General features: G+C 34.5%; 1 protein-coding gene across 1 annotated transcript in view; it reads right to left on the bottom strand.

Annotated features, from left to right (window-relative positions):
- Positions 1 to 19,068, bottom strand: part of LOC113558264 — a 112,682-nt gene that overhangs the window by 30,994 nt on the left and 62,620 nt on the right. The window contains exon 3 of the mRNA XM_026963742.1: positions 12,270 to 12,338. Within this exon, the coding sequence (XP_026819543.1) occupies positions 12,270 to 12,338 (69 nt within the window). The remainder of the gene's footprint in view (positions 1 to 12,269; positions 12,339 to 19,068) is intronic.

A 19,068-nucleotide genomic window follows, 5' to 3' on the forward strand; every position in this document is an offset into this window, starting at 1 on the left:
ATTTATATTAAAGCAAGTACTAGGTATATAGGTCTGCTAGCGATTATTTCTGAAAACGTTAGACTCATTTCAATTGATAATAATAATAAACTATATACCTACTAAAGGGCGATAAATCTAGTGACTGCGATTATATAAATATTACTTTTTTGTGTAATATTATATCAACCCGTTTTATATTATGAATGTTAAGAAAAAATCAAATTAAACACATCGTTTATATTATATTTTCAGAAATAATCGCCCGTCGTCGTAGATATATTAGGTATGTATAAAGTATATATAGACATAATATAGCGAGGATCCCCCTGCATAAATATAATACCTCGCGGCTTATAGACGACAATTTCAAAACCGTTACCATTAAAAGAGACGATTATTATTATGTATATATATAAAATGCCTTTTGTAAATATTTCCCATCGGTGTTTGTTTGAGGGATATTCTTCCGTCATCGTACCCACCATTATATTAATTTAGAAACACGTATTTTCTCGTTCGTATATATTTTATAAATGTATATTAAAGGAAAAATAATTGTTTGCCTACCCAAGTATACGAGACCGCCCAGCGGTTATTAAAGTATATAATAATCGATTGGACCGGAACGTCTGTACAGTTATGTCGCACAAACACTGATCCCAAGGACACCAAACCCGATGACATTTTTATTTTTTACGGATTACCGAGAATATAACAGAATATAATAATATGATTAATATGATTAATATCATACTTATAAATTATATTTTATACATATAAAATACGATGAAAAATCGACCACCTTCACCAATTCATTTCCAAAAAAATTGTTTACGAACTGTTGGCTATAAAATAGAAATCTACAGTCGTCGTGTCATCCATATACGCATATTACAGTAGTCTGAAATAGCCACCACCGACGCTGAACTCGAAAATAATAACATTACAATAAATTAAATACGAGCGTGTATTATTATATAGGAACGTATGATCGTATAATACCTACACACGCGTATCATAATACAGCTTACACGTATAATATTGTCTGTGGAAACGTTCTGTGCAAAATTTACGACCCTGTTTCAAAATATTATGCGAGTTGTCTTGTTTTTTATTTATTTATTTTTTTAACGAGAATAAATTGTCGTCGAACAATATTATTCACGGCTGTAAGCGCGAGTATATATATATTATAGGAGGTAGGTATTATAATAATAACAATAATAATATATAATAGTAATCCGAGGGATTATCAAAACGGTCGCCGGCTGCGTTACACATAATAACACGCAATCCACAGGATTTTCGGTGCTCAGCTGACAATTTTTTTTTTTTTTTTTGAAAAATCGCAGTTTGTGGCGCTCACGCGCAAAAGTAATTTGGCGAAAAATCCTACTCGAGAGAATATAATATATAAATTGTTATATTATACACAGGTGGAAACTGTACACCACGCTGGGTAGTTTGTGTGGCGTAGTGGTCAACGTTCGTTTAGGGAAAAAAAGTATTACATCTATTGATTGAATACATACGCGTATAAATATATTATTAATTATTATTGCGAATAATAAGTACCCAATAACAACTACGACGTCTTGCACGCAAAAGGCAAAAAAAAATGAAGTTACTTGTGTATATACCTACGTATAATTTTCTATTAATATTTATGAAAGGAAAAATAAGTCAGAGCTAATTATCGGAAGAACTCGTTTTACCGACGAACCGCGTCCACTAGCTACGTACCTATATAGATTGTATATATATTTTTATGCTTCGGGACTTTTATGGTAAAGTAAAAAAAAAAATGTATAATAATAACGATAATGAAACCGGTGTGCCTCCGTTATACAGGCAGCAGCATTATATTATTATTATTCTTTTCAAAATTTATTGAAAACAACGATAATTACATTCGTTTCTCTATTCAGATATTATTTTTTTAATCAACTGGGTATAATTTTCATCAATCTCGTAAATCTTTGTCGCATTCCCCGGTTAGACATTCTCAACGATGAGACAAAACTACTCTCGTACGTCGCAGTAGCTATGAGAAGTAAATACAATATTACGGTAAACAAAAACACTTATATGTAAATCTCCGGTGGCAAATCGCATTATTGTTGGGTGTTGATATTTTTCACCGCTTTGCCACCACTATAATACATATCTTAATACCTATATTTAGATACTCTGTAGTATTTTTTAGTTATATCATACAAAAAGTATTTATTTATCTATAAATAAATGGCAAAAGATCTCCAACCGGAAATGACGAGTGTTGTACGGAATCCTTGACGTGAATTATTTTTTATATCTCTTCAAATTTTGGCCGTGATCATTATACTGTAGTATAGTATTTCAGATGAAAATTATTTGAGTTAAAAATTTAAAATAGATGATCTGAATTTTTTTCTTTACATTTATTTTGTATTTTGTTAGGGTACGAGAAAATTTTATCTTTTCATTAAATATAGGTGAGTAATGTGTGTATGTCCTATTCTAAATCTGTTGATATAGGTCTCATATAATTTCTCGGGGTGTTGACGTGGAAGGTCCAGGGTTGGTTCTTTTAATTTCATTGAGCTTGATTGATAGAATATATTATTATTATTATTATTATTCGAGCGAAATATGACAAGTTAAACCGACCGTCATTCTGCGTGTCTTGTGTTGTACATTATGATATCTATCGCGTATTCCTGCGACGCGATAACGATGGCAAAGGCGGTCCGTCTTTCGCCGTTTGATGATGACAAACGTATCGTAAAAAACCGACTAAATCAGCAAATTCAACGATAGCGGAATCGAAACAGCTAACGACACGACATGTGCCAGCATCGGATGCAGCGTCCGCAAATAATTACGCGGTCGAAATAAAGAATGTATATGTGTGTGGTGTGCGTGAGCGAGCGGCCATATCAAAGTGAAATTTATACCGACGCCCGTAATAAGCCACGTGTTTATTTATTTTATAATATATTTTATATATTTTTTTATAGAACATATAATACCATTGTATAAGCATATATATTGTACTCGTAAATATTCTTGTGAGCAATTCTAAAAATGCAAACGTTCTGCAACCGTTCTGACGACAGTGGGCGAAACACTAAAAGGAATAAAGAAAACGACGACGTACACACGATCCGCATTATTATATGTTATTTTTTTTCGAGCCTTATGAAAAAAAACAGCATACGATATTATAGTGGATTTAGTTCACGCACAATAAAAACGAACGTCATAACTTTGGCGATGCGCTCCGCCCGCGAACAATACGAGTTCCTATGTGTACCTATGTAATATTATAAGTATATTTGTTCGTGCGTGTGTATGCGATGTGTCTCATCTTACAGTATGATAACGCGCAGGTACAGGTATGTACAAAATATATAATAACAATAACGAAATAATAATAATAGCAGATTTCGGTCGCAGCATCGTATTCACCTCGAGGACCCAACATACCGTTCATGTCGGGTCTGCAATGGTAGTATGTACTGGGGTACCCTATACATTATAATACACAGTCCCCTTCAAAATATGTCTTTTTTAATCTATTTGGATTATCGGTGACCCAAACGCATGTGCAAACATGCGATCGCATATCATACGGAGGATAAGCGAAAAAAAAATACTGAAAACAGGTAGGTACGTCACAGCTTGCACAGCAGACAATAGTGTAACAATATTATTATTATTATTATCGTTGTCGTCGTCTGTGTATGCATAACAGACGCGATAACAATGCCACACACACACACACATAAACGAGACTCACTCGCCGTCTGCGCCGACGACGACACACAACACGAAGAATATCAAATACACGTGCGCAAGCACGCTGTATATACGCTGACAGTATTATACGCATTCAATACGTCAATCAACAGTGGCGGACAATAAAATACATGACTACGCGTATAATACCAATAAGAGTATTCGAAACGATATACAAACACGCACACAAGCCGCGAGACATAAATAATATTATATACTCCGGTTGGACCTCGTCAGCGGGTGTCAAAGCGCGTAGGTGTATTATATATATATATAACTGTATTATTATTATATATATATAACTGTATTATTATATATAATAATATGTACACGTCTTGTAAGGCGCGTATAAATTATTATACGCAACGTCTATATTATAAGAGACAAAACTGTCGCAAGTCCTATAGACGGGTTTTTAACATTTTTTTTTCTATCGATTTGTTTCGCACCAAAAATCCGACGACGATCGTATTCATTGTCGAGCATCGAGAGGGACATCGCTTTTTTTATTTACGCACATTATACATGCATTATTATTATGTATACTTTGTCAATGTACATATAGTCGTTCCGGTGGCACGCGCGCCCAGGAAACCGTTTTTATTGTTATTATTATTATTGTACGCGTTATAATATTGATATTGTTTATTTCGCCCGGAGACAGTATCATACACGCAAAAAAAGTACGAGTACGTCGATATAATATATAATGTACATGACGACGGCGGTGAGAGGGTTTGCTAAACAAAAAAACCATAAAAGTATCGATTGGCCAAAGACTGTGAAAACCCGTAACGGCACGCATTCCGGACTCTGTGAGGAAAAACAATAATGATAATAAAAAATGTATTTTATAGGTACGTATATACTGATACATAATTACACGACTTTATGGTGAATTCTAAGTCATTTAATGTCACAGCGGAATTCGTTTTTCGCCGCGACGACCACCGCCAGCGCAATATCTTTTGTTTGAGTATTTAAATATAATATGAGCGTAAAAAGACAGAGAATGAGAAAGAACACTAGTCAACCAACTTTTTAATGAAAATAAAACCCCGTCGCTCTATATAGGTATTTATATATCCAGTGTATACTTACTCGTGGCTACCGTACTTTTGGGACCACCGCTACCCACCCACGCACAATCGCCGGCAGTCGATTAATATTCGGAAACCGGGAAATTTAATATAAAAACTCAAGCCCGTCGCCGGTTCCCGCATTTGTATTGAAAACGCGGCATTTGAACAATATATAACTACTAACCGATCGAAACGAATACACCGTGCTTTTGAGGTACACCAATGGATATAATAAACGTATCACAGTAAAAAATCGAACCAATTCACGAGCGCGAGTTGCGAGAGAAAAAATAAAATGAAACAAAGTATATACGTATAAATATAAATAATATTTTTTAGTTGGAATATCATATATATATAGGTAAAATATTGCCCCACTGAAAATCAGTTATATATATATAGCAATGATAATAACTAGTATTGCAATAGGTGTGTCATATAAATATAGAGCTGGATGTTCATGAGCTCTGTATTGATTGTTTTTAAATGACTTGAACACAATTAATGTTTTCTTAATTTTAAGTGGATTTATTTTACATATTAAAATTAGATAATTTCTTAAATTATTAAAACAATTTTTTAATAATTTTCCACCAATTGCGAGAATTTCTCTAAATTAAAAACACAGTTTCTATTAATTCGAATCTCTACGCAATTCAATTTAATTATTTTGGATTCATAAATCATAATATTCGTTGGCTTTATTTTTTTTTAACAGTTAAAATTAACATTAAAGTTGTTTTAACTTAATACTTTTGCCTTTGTATTAAAAAAAAAAAATGTAATACGATAATTCTTTTTTGAGATGATATAGACATTTTAAATGTTTTTAGCGACATTTTCATGATTAAATCAGCATTTAAAGTTAAGCGAAGTAGAGTACATACCTAGTGACCCTGTGCTACTTAGTTCGTCTATTTAAACTTTAAATATTTATAAATTATAACTAATTAAAACCTATACAACATTTGATTTGTATTATAATTTAGGAAAAATATTCCACTTAGATATTAAAAACGCATTTTTCAAAAAGTTTATTTTGTAATAACTAAAAATTATACAAATAAAAATATGTCAAGCTATTATTACTTTTCAAGAAAACGAGTGTTCAACTTTTACACCAAAATAAGCAGTACTTTTATACGTGTATATCGATCCCTGAGGACACTGCATTAAGACCGCAAAGTCCGTTACACGTGTGCATAGACTTTTGCAGCCGTTGCGGCAGAATAACATAATAATAATATTATCGTGCCGTTTGTTGGAAACTGTTTAACTTTGACCGCATTGCAAAAAAAATAACAGATATCTAAGAAAAAAATAATATTGTATATTATAATACTTTGAGTTCGCGCTAACGTGCAAAATTATGCATGCAACTATTAATTAATGCACACACAACGAGTGTGATTTTAAAATATTTTAAAATGTCTCAAGTGTTGTGCCGAGGCATAATCGAATAATAATAAAAAAAAAAAATTGTTTTTATCTTGGTTCTCGGATAAATGAAAAACAGTATGTGTAGCCCGAACGTTATTTCTTACAGTGGAAGCTCTGAAATAATATAATATCACGGGAGTTGAATGCGTTCACGCGCGCATTGCATTCGGTTGTGGGGCCGCCCGCGGCCGACTACTGTTATTATAAGCTCAATTATTTCGAGTGAATTCATCAGCAACGCGCACTCGTTTATTATTATTATTACTATTATTTATTATTATCATTATTATAACGACGGCGATTTATGTATACATTATGTACACCGTGGATAAGACGATTACTATAGGAGATGCTGGGGCGCACAGCACGTGTAATAATAATATAATATACATATCGTTATCGCGAATCGATGCGGTGAAAGACGAGGAAAAAATATAAACAGTAGCCATGAGTATTTTTTATTATTATCATCGTTATTAGTGTTATTATTTTACACCCAGAGGCCAAGTATCGTGCTCACACGTGCACATACGCACTAGCGTGCGAGTTATATACATAGGTATACATTTACGTACTAATACATCTGCAAACGTGACAAAGCGTAGACACTACATATATTATTTAATATGACAACATAATACATAATATAGAGATTGGCAGACACTAGGCAGTGAGAGTATATATATATATATATATATAGGTAATAGATACTTGGTTACCAGATTGAAATTACCGTCAAGACGATTGCTTTAATTTGAGAGTTTAAAAGGGAAAAATTAAATCTGAAAGTACAGAAGTATAAAAAAAAAAGTATTATGAATTATTCATCGAGGTCGTCGTGAAAGTCTCTCGGCACTGTTATAATATTCAGCCGGGGATCTTTTTTCGTTTTATATACATGTGTGCTCGCGCGAGCGCGTATTGCGTTCGGTTGTCTCTCTCCCTCTTCGCTCGTCTCTTGGTCACCACAGTCGGGAGTTCTTTATTCAAATTTCATTCAATTGTTGCACGACGGTGTGTCATTACAGATTTTATACAACAAAATAAGAGGGAGAGAAAAAAATTAAAAACCGACCGGAACATCTTTAGAGCTTTTTTTTTTACTACTACATCGGGGCGCGCTTTAAAAGGATTAATGAGCACAACCGTTACCCTTTGTTGGGATTTAAAAAAGAACGAAATGAGATTTAATCACATCGCCACGACGACGATTCCAGAAGATTTGAAAACATTTACACTAATACATATAACCGATGTAAACGTACGTACGAAATGATCGGTCATGGATTACAGCTAAAGCTGCATAGTAATAGGGGTTTTATAATATTTCCGTAGTCTTGTAACTATAAAAAGGTTTTTTTTTTTTAAATGTAATTAAATGTTTTAAAATATTTTTATGTGTTGCACTCTTTACCTGCAAATAATATAGTATAGTATGTACATATAGTATTATTAAATTATATATGCATATTGATCAGCGACCGCTTTTGTAGCGTGTGATGGGACGGTGGAATTCTCCGGATAAATAACAACAATATTGAAGAGCGATTTAATGTTTTATTTTTTCAGTTCTACTCATTGTGAATAGCGATAACAGTTTTTTTTTCTCAACTCTGAGACCGGATTCGGCGACGGTTATATCTAGGAATGTTTAAGTATACCTACAGGTATATTTTAGAAGTAGTTGTTTACGATTCGTACGGAGCGGAATTCGTATAATGGTCTAGAATTAGCTGACAACAGTGCTGCCGACGACGGCGCATCAACAGCAACTGTATTACATATATTATTGTTTTATACGTGACCGTAAATGTAGTCAAACCTATTGGGGAATTCGATTATTTATTTTATTTTATTTTTTTGAATTTATATCGTCTCGAGAAAATTTGCAAACGGACGAGCGCTATTATAGGAATCCACTCTCCGCTACACTCTCACATTACAATATAAGTACTATACGTACTATATGTATCTATATACTATACACTGCATATAATACGCGTGTACGATGGGCTGGAGGGTTGACATTTTTATAACAGCGACTATCCGTTCATTTCGGCCTACTGCTGTGTGTTCCAGGCAGCTATATTATAATCCAATCTCTGAACACGGTTTTCGCGCATTATACAAACCGGAGTACCTACATAATATTAATAAACGAGTACTAAATTATTAGAAATCAAACGCGTTTGTGGCGTGCTACTAAATCAACAGTTTAAACGGTAAGGCCGTATAATACAAAACGGGTGTCACGTATATTACACAGGTATACTATAATGTAAAATACCACCGTGTCCTCAAACGTGAAACCGCATCGAATGGCGATTTATAAATATGTTATTTATACCTATATGATATTATACCGTATGGCGTTCGAGGGGGTCTCTAGCGCGCGCGCGCTTCGTTCGTGTGCGGTTTTTACGCAATGATATCGGTCACGCGATAAAATCCAATTTTGGGTGAAAACGTATTGTGTTATACCACCCAGCGAGAGGGTGAACGGGTATTTTCACCACAATCAAGGACGTTTTACCGAGTCGTAAATGTACACTATAACAATATTATGTTCCAGCGTTGTCCGTCGTAACCGCACGTGTGTGATCCACCCGCGCCGCTATAAGGAATTATTGCGCGTCTTCGCCGGGGGTGGTAGTTTGTCGTATTTAGGACCAAAAACCTTCGTGCGGATTATTTGCGAGCCGTTCTTTTATTGTATTATCGTAATCGAAAAATTTCGTGTGAACGAGACACGTAAACCTACAAGTATATAGGTACCTACACAAAGAGTGTATAAATGCACACGGCCTTACCATTTTATTATCATATATATTATATTTAATATATATTTTACAGTGTACCTATATAATATACTATACAATTTTACAACTGTGCTGAAATACTACACACCGGTGAGACGTTCATTAAAATTTTAATTCCCAAGGTTTGCCGTCGTCGGAAAATGAAAAACGCCGGAAACACGTGACGAAAAAACCGAGACTTTATAATATATTATATATACTTCGGGGAATTCCACACGTTTATTATATTTCTTTGCTCGGAGCGGTTACTTTATATATATATATATATATATATATACGAAAATTTTGGTGAAAAACAATACGAAATATGAGTTTCAATTTGGATCTTTCGTAAAAGAAAAGGAAACAATTTAATATGAAAATATGAGGTCGTTTCATATCGCACTGTATATGTATAGCTTGGTACCTTACCTTTGCAGGACGTGACAAAAGTTAAATAACCCTAAAAAAAAGATTATGCCAGGTGACTGCACTTTCCTCGGGGAGTTAGTTAATTCATATTCATTATTTCAAGCAAGTAATACGAATTGATAATAATATATAATGTATATAATATATAAAATTATCAAACGTAGTCCGTAATATACGACAAGCAATATTTTTTATAGAAATAAAAACGCCATAACTTATTCTATGAAATACAAAAATATTTAATTTTATCTGCGCCAGAGACTAACCTGATGATAAAACATTTTTATATTTTCATCATCATCATTATATTATATTATTAATTCTGTATATAATAATGACAGCGTTTTTTCCTTTATCATTATTTTGATCATGTGTAATTTTTAGCTGATGTATCGAATTATTTAACTGCAATAGTAGGCTTAAATAAAAAATAATTACTGTAAAAACTGACACGTAATAATATAATATTAATAGGTAAAGACAAGGTATACAGATAGATTTTTGTTATGTAAACAGACTGAATTTTGATGGCCACTATCTATGCTGCAGTATGATGTTTGATAAACAAATACTGAGTATTATAAATAAGTAACACACACGCGGTCTTGGAAAAACTCACATGAAAAAAAAATGTATAAACTATAAATACATATGTAGACGATAAAAAAAAAGGTTTGTCCATCAATGCTTAGTTGTCAATATATAAATATTTTATATACAACGAACTATCCCGATAATGAAGCTGTGGTGTTGCTGAAGAGAGGTTTTTAGGCGCTTTACAAACGAACGGTTTTTGAAAGAGTGCGTTGATTAAAAGCGCATAATATTAATTCTGTATACTCATATGTACGTAAAATCGCCACCGCACACGATTCGAATACAATTTCTCGTTCAGCTCGGTGTCGATCCGATAAATGTTAATTCACCCTTTGATCCCGGCCGCGTTCAAAACGAACTGTGTGCATTCGAACGGAAGACCACGTTAAAACCAAAACCACCGGCTAAGCCTCACATACTATAATATTACATATTAATATATTATATTATAATTTTTGGGCACAATTTCTATACCTATTTATATTATACAGTAATATACATAATTCGTAATAAAACATAAAGTCACATATTATAATATCGTTTTTATCAGATGCATTTCCTATCAATCACTATCGTATGATATTGATAATTATAATAATGCATCAACATGTTTTGTAAAAGTATTCTACTACCTACAAATAAGAATAATGAAATATAAACAGATTGTCATTACTCATTACGATAAAAATTATTTTATCAAATAATTCGATACTTGTAAAAATGAACTTGTTAAGTAAGCTTATTTAAATGCCTCTTTGGACAATGTGTGATTTTTTTTTTTTAATTGATTGTAATACAAATATAATGTAGCTTGTCAAATAGACTATTCCAGATTTATATGAGTGAAAACGGTTATTGCTATTAATGATTCTGAATTTTATTAATTAAATCCACGAGTATGCTCGAGCCATCGAGGTGAAATGGCGGCTTTCCGCCGATACACACGCTAATGTTTGATGCTGAGTCGATAAGTATTAGCCGCCGCTCAAGGTGTACGACACACCGAAATCGGACGAGGATTATAATATTCATAATATATAATAGTAGTCTGGAATGTAAACTGAATGGGTCCACTCGGTATGCGATTCGGATTTCCGTCGAAAGACGAAATTGGGCACCCATGACTACGACTTATAATGGTTTAATATGCGTATGAGTATCGTATTCGATCATACTCATATTTATACCGTACATTATACTGCATATTACATAAAATATATGTGCCATATAAATAGAGTAAGAGTTTATATATTATTATAGGTAATAGAAGAATTACACATAATGCGTAAATACTCAACCCTTACAACGCTGTTGTCACCACCGATAAAACCAACGTCTAACACAGTGTATTTACGGATATTAGGTATTATATACAATTTGTACACAAGGCGATGGATTAAAGTGACATTAATATAGTGCATTCCATATTTAAGTCCTGGGCAAAATATTATAAGTTCCATTATTATTATATGTCTATATGAACCGTATATGGGTAACATGACATTTTTTAGAGTATAATTCTCATGAGTATAGAAATTCGTCAGTGAACTGTGTTAATGAAATACAAGTGTTTCGCTGTTCACATACATGATATTTTTTGTTTTTAATAATATTTAATAAGGCACTACTCCCCAAATTTTTTACTTTCTGTAAAAATTACAGTAGTACGAGTGTATAGAATAACGCCCTCGCTATATATTATATTATAAAAATATCCACAGCCAAATATGCATATTAAATATTAATATTTTCCAAAATAATGTCGTTGAAAAAGATTGGGTGGATGACGAATGTGCTGAAAACATTAATTCATTACATTTTTTCTACTACTTTTGGTAGTACGTTATAAAGATAATATAATGGGACGTTATTATAAATACAACTTCTGAAATCGATTTTTACATTTATGGTTTTTTTTTAAATTTTTTTAGGAGAATTGTTCTTTCAAACATAGCGATATTTCATACGATTTATTTGTGAACGTGTGAAACAATTTTCACGATACACCGTAATGGGTGTTCACAGCCGTACTTATAGGTTTGGAAAGTCTCCAATCGGGGTCGATAAAATAAAAAAAATGAAAAAACGTGTAATGACGTATAGAAGATAACCCAATATATATATATATATATGATGAATTCTAAATGTATACACTTACACAGTTATGTTCGCAAATGTTCTTCATGTTCTTGCCTTCGGTCTGCAGTACTTCGCAATATTTCCAACACTGTAACAAAAACGAAAAAAATTAATATAATATTAGTAAAATATACAAAGCAATTTAAAATGATCGTTACAAACGCGCAACGTGTCGAGGAAGGAAAAAAGAGAATAAAAAATATCCCGAGTCAACCTGGGTTGACGAGTGGACATTTATTAATTTGGTGACTGCGGCGGGCCGAGAGATGCTGGCGAGCGTGATTTCTAGGTCCAAGGGCTGATTTTATTTACTCGTCAAAAACCTTTGGTCCTCACGCTTAGACCTCGAGTGGATGAAGGAGTGACTGGGTGCGTGAGTACCCATGAGTGTATATCGTTAACAATACAAAGTCCACCACACCCTCGAAAAAATATCTTCACTGCAAATACACGCACGGCATGTGTATGAAAAAAAAGTAAAACTTTTCGCGTAGAAGACGACCCCACGCTCTCGACTCTTTTAAGGAAGACGTGCAGAGACGTTTCTTGTGTCAGTACGAGGGTGGGTGTCTGTGTGCGTGTGAGTGCACGATGAGAATGTGTCCGGAAGGGACTAGGAATAGCGGCGGGAAACGCCAGTGGCCGAAAAAAGATAAATTGCTCTATTGGGAAAACCGGTCACGTACTCGCGACGAGACTATATAGATGAGCAGACGGGCGGCAAATCGCGAGTGCGTCATTATTGCTTTTGCCCAACATTCACCCCATGCTCAACTACCATCCCTATCCACACAACAACCAATGCTGCTATAACCGACAATCGAAACCTCGGGGCGTTCATTTATATGTTGATACGCACATCATATCGTATATAATAATTTGTTATATATACCATGGTTAGGCTGGAATGGCTGGATGCAAGCGATTTTTGTTTATCGTAATATTTTTGCGACACATCATGGTCCAAGCCGTTTTCTTACCGCTAAAATCGAATAGGTTTTATATATCGACACCATTTTATATACAAATACACCATATAGTTGCATGTTATTGCCATAATGATAAAAACACTGTAAAATATACTAATCCAATATTAACAACGCACAGGTGTAAGTTTGTAAAAACTAATTTGTTCTTCAAACGCTATTTCTTATGTATTATGCCTGCGGGCTTTTGCGTCAAACAAGAAAATACGTGATGGATGACGTATAACATGTGAGGGATTTGTTAAAAGACTATATGTCATGTATAGCTATTATACTTATTTATACGCGTGTACGATTTGGTTTGAAAATTTACACACATACGCTTTACATCACGCATTGAGAAAATTATAAATACAAATACATTTAAAAAAACCGGATATAATAATAAAATAAAACTGACATCCACAAATATAACATTCGTGCATCTGATGTAAGCGCCTGTATATGTATATATATATATATTATATAATATACACATATACAAAGACGAACACAAATCGTGCATTTCACATATGTAAGGAGAACGGAAGATTCTCAGCGATCAGATCACATGCAGTTTTGAAGCACACTATACTCATACCTAAACCACAATACTACTGACATAGTTCTGTCTATAGAAATTACCTACACAAATTCAATAATATACCTACTTTTGTTTCGAAGTGATGAGAAAAATAAAGACTGCGAGGGAGAAATATATTCTATAACTTCGTATTTAACCATCATTATCTGTCTAAAACGCGACAACATCATTATTGTGTTATTATATTATGGTACTAACGAGAAAAACGACGGCTTATAATAACGCGCGCACCCAATTATTATCTTAAACTGTAAAAAATCGAAATAAACGATGAATTTTCGTTTTTAATTTTCGATATATATTCAAAAATCTGTAAGTCTCATATACGATGCCGATCCCCGATGAAGTATTTTCTTCTATTTAGTTTTCCTTGACGACTACTTCAATTTTCCATTAACGCCCGACCTATCGAGGCCCGCAGCCTCCGTCATCACGAAAACGCCCGACGCTTAATCACTTGCCATCACCATGCTTATAATAATATTATATTATTTTAACCCGGAGCTGCTACATGATGTATATACGGTATGTGATGTACGCGGCGGAACAGTAGTGTTTAATTTTTCAGAGGTGGGGAAGACGTGGGCGAGGATGGAAGTCAGACGGTGCAGCAGCAAATATTACCCGGTAGCCCCGCCGCCGGCAGGTATTTATGTGTGTGTATATATATACAGTCAGAGATAGGTAGGTAGATAGGTAGTTAGGTAGGTTTGGGTACCTATACACATACGTGTATAATATATTATACTATAATACTAGCCACAGTAGTTATAGTACTTGTAGTGGTAGCTGTGTGTTGTAGTATAGAAGTAGCTATAGTAGTATTAATAATAATAATGGCAGCTAATCAATCAGTCGCCCGGCGATTCGTTATGCTCGGACAGTGCACCGCACATTATAATAGTCGTCGTCGTCACCGTTTAGAGATATTATGCTAATGAAAAACCTTCGGCCGCCGGCTGGGTCGTGTGCAGTTTGCATTCATTATGCGTGAGTTTAATAAGCGCACAAGCTGTCCGTTATAATCTCAGCGCGTATATCATGTTATAAATACGCGATTGGCGTTCGTTTCGCAGGTGTCGGCTGCAATGTGGTTTCTGCAGCAAGGGGCGTCACGCAGAGGAGGTGCATCTCCCTAATTTCCTGAAATAACTCGTACTAGTAAACATTCTCTTGCTCACAGTTCGGGGTTATATTATAAATTTGCATCGATCCGATTATACGTTACACGGTGCCCGGTCGATGGGCATCATAGATTTTTGATATTACTCGCATAGATAAAGTCCGATTAGCCGTAACGCGCAATAAATCCGATGGTAATATCAGAGGGTGGTAATAATGAAAAAAAAGAATTGGAGACGGACCGCCGAAATAAATCAATACCTTTTGACCTTGATCGCGTGAGTCGTATAATATATAATAATACGTCGCCTATCCTGCGGCTACAGTTCCACACGACTAGATAGAGCTGCTTCTAACCAACGGAAATTGCATGAAGACATTTTTTTTGTCTTCGGCAGTTGTTATAATACATATCTCTAACAGATATTATTGTCTCCGTTTGATATCTATCTATCTTTCGTTTTTGTCATTATAATTTGTACTTAGCTCTGCACTAAACCTAAACTAATAATAAAGCTCTTTCTGTACCATAAAAGATCAAGGGTATAACCTAATTAAAATCTTTGACTCGAGTGTGTATCGAGTATGTATAATATATCCGCATAGGCTTTCGTTCGTGTGCCGTTAGTTAACGCGATAACGGGTCTCTGCGATTGTCGGACGAAACTTAAAACGTACTCATGCAGTCTTATAACTGCGCTGTAGCTGGTTCTGACGGCCAAGCGCCAAAGCGACGACTGTTGGGGTGGTAGAAGGAGAACGCGACCGCTTTCAAAATGGAAGTGACATTTTGCCGTCGTCGTCGTCGTCATCGGCGAAGCACAAGTAAATCCGGTTAACGTGAAAAGTGGATTATGCTACTAATGTGGAATCAATAATGTACCGCATAATACAATTGTATCGTACGACTATATCAGTAACGTTGCGTTTTCAATATTTTACGAATTTTATGTTTTTTTTTTTTTTTACATCATTCGTTATTAATGATACACATAATATTATTATAAATTTTATGAAAGCCATTTATTCTATACGGAGGGCTTGGATTCCAATCTAAATGTTATACGAAAATATGAAAAATTTGACCTATCATCTAGATTCTATAACACATCTAAAATCAACCTGACCAGATGGCTTTGACGGTGCCGCATATAAGATTTAAATATTTAACTATGAAATGGTAACTTAGCAATATCTTTCTCAAGCAATTTTTGTAATTTTTTTTTTACTATTTACTTATTGTACATAATTTGCAAAATGTGAAATTGATTCTCAATTATAGCATTGTCTGTAATTCTATTGTAAGATAATGTGCGCCTATATACATATTATTGTATTACTAAACTTTTAATTTGTAATTTGTATAAATTATGATTTTTACGCCCCTTCCAATGTTTCCAAATGAATGATATTAAATTAGATGATATTAAAATCAAACATTGTAAAAGCTACATGCGGATAAAATGTAGTTTTTTTTTGTACTCTATTTATTGAGAAAAGCGCGTGTTTGCGGGGTGGCGTTCGGTCGGCCGAACAGATTTTTGACGGAGATGAAGAAAAAAAATATTAAAAACGTTTTTCCCCTTCGAAAAATGAATTCCGTCGCCGGACGGGTAACAAGTGTAAAGCATCTGGCGTCCGATGCTTATTTATTTTTGTGTATATATATATTATTATTCGTCGACGACCCACACGGTTAGCTATACGTATATGTATAAAATTCTCACAGGAGTAGAAAAAAAATGAAAACAGAAACAATGAAAAAAAAATCACTATATTTTGGCCGTTTCCGAACAGATTGTGCGCAAAACTACTTACGCACACACAGCCGTAACATTATGTACAGATGCGTAGATCGAAAAAATATATTATCGTGTTGTTGTATTCGTCAATGATTTAATGGTAATATCATTGATACTGAGGAAAAGATAACGGTTCCAGCACGATACCATGTCTGATTGATCATACAGCCCTAAGTTGAGTGGCACAATACGTCTACATTGTATAATATTAATTGCAGTACTTTTGAAGGAGCAAATTATGTAAAATCAAATAAGACTTTTATGTCATACAGTATAAAATGGTTTACCTATCGGTTATCGTTGACAATATGCGTAGTAGGTACATATTCTAATGAAAGTTTTGGATATTGTAGTTGGTAGCTCGTAGATGAATTGGGGAACTATGATAATTCAAGGAAACGTGACGGACAGACGAAGATGGCCGGCGGATACGTTGGAAACGACGTAATGAAAACATTGAGATTGTAGAACGATGCGCAAAACGAAGACAACAAAAAGTCAGACGTCATTTAAACAACACATTATACGGATTCACTGGTGTGAATAATTATTATTGTGGCGTCACTGCGACACAATGGTTTCAAAACACACACACATTAGAATACATATTTTTTAGACATGTTATTATGATGATGATACTATGGTGTCACAATATGTATAATTAATTGTTTTTACGCGGGCGCGGTGGATGCGGAAGAAAAACAAACGGCGTATAATACAATAATAATATATTATAATAATAATATGTCGTGTACCTATATGTATGTGTTAGTGTGTAATAAAAAAATAATAAAATCACCTTCACCTGCCGATGTTATCGCGGAGCCCGTAAAAGGTATAGGTACTGTCGATTCAAAATCATACATATTAATATGCGATATAATCGGATAAACGAAAACGATTATTTCCCCTTGTCATCGTTATCATTTACTTGATTTTATTTCGTTTTCAGTCCGTGGGGAGCTACAACATAATATTATCGACATGTCCGAAATTATCAGTATCGGCCCGGTTTGCATTATATGACGTATTATGTAGAAATCTAAGTTCGGACTACAATTAATAACTGTTTATACGTAGCGGCGGATTACGGTATAATATTATATACAAGTGTCGCTTACACAGTCAGTGTTAGTTTCAATCGAAATCAAATAGGTACACCAAACGGAAAGAATACATATGATACAATGAATAAAATATAAAAAAAGAGCTGCACAGTATGTAAGATTTCGGTCACCCGCCGTAATGTACTCGTGGCTCCTATACATAATAATAATATAATGTCAACGTCAGTTTAAACACGAGCGAATTTAATTCGTGTACATAATGAAACGAGGGATTTCCGGAAGTTGTTTGTTCCGGACGACTCTTCCCGAATACATTTTTAAAAGATTAGCATACCTAATACAATCCGAATATCCGAAGTACATTATTATTCAAGACGAGATGCGTTATACACGCGTACACCTTACCCATGATAGGTATACGTATAGTTTGGTAAAATGAAAATTAGTTTTCGACTTTCTCTTAGTCTTTTTTTGCACCCGACTGAAATCCGAAATTCAGTCGCAGCCGGTTTTCCCACGAGATACTACACGATGCCACTATGTTATACATATTTTATTATTATTATAGTATTATTATAAGTCACACTTTAAAATGCGACGGGCGACGGCGTTGAAGTTCGAATTATTTTTTGCGAAAACGTCTTTCTTACGACGCATTATATGCACCGCCGCACCGGCCATCTCACCCGTGTTGCACAGTATTAGGTATATCAAAATATTATTATTAGCGCTAGTGGCAACATAATACTAAACATTCATGTTGTATTAATAATATCGCGGTTACACGGTCAAGTGGGATGTGAAATATTACAGTGGAACGATCGGAGAGGTTAATATTTTTTCTGTCGTTTTCGCGACGTTATTTATGAACACGCTGCACATTTCGGCGGCCCGTCGTCGTTTAGCGTCATCGTAGGCGGTTGAAATGCGCGTATTTTTCGTCGTCCTGCTGTCCTCACAACATATTATATACCGACTTGTACATTGTATTGTGTAATATTGCTATAGTCCTGCGGTAGCACACGAAAATGTAACACGTCATATATGAGTCCTCGTGAATACCGCTCCCCTCGAAACAACCCGAGACAGATAGTATATACTATATTATATATTTTATTATACAGACACTGCAGTCGAGTTAAACTGGCAAAGTTCCAAAACAATATATGTGTTCGGTACGTGTGTATGAATGTGCAGAGTGGTTGAGCGCGCTCGCGGTTTATCCGAAAGTTTTCGTCGGGAGAGGGATCGAAAACTG

This window comes from Rhopalosiphum maidis, chromosome 1 (genome assembly GCF_003676215.2).
Source record: "Rhopalosiphum maidis isolate BTI-1 chromosome 1, ASM367621v3, whole genome shotgun sequence".
NCBI classification, from domain to species: domain Eukaryota; kingdom Metazoa; phylum Arthropoda; class Insecta; order Hemiptera; family Aphididae; genus Rhopalosiphum; species Rhopalosiphum maidis.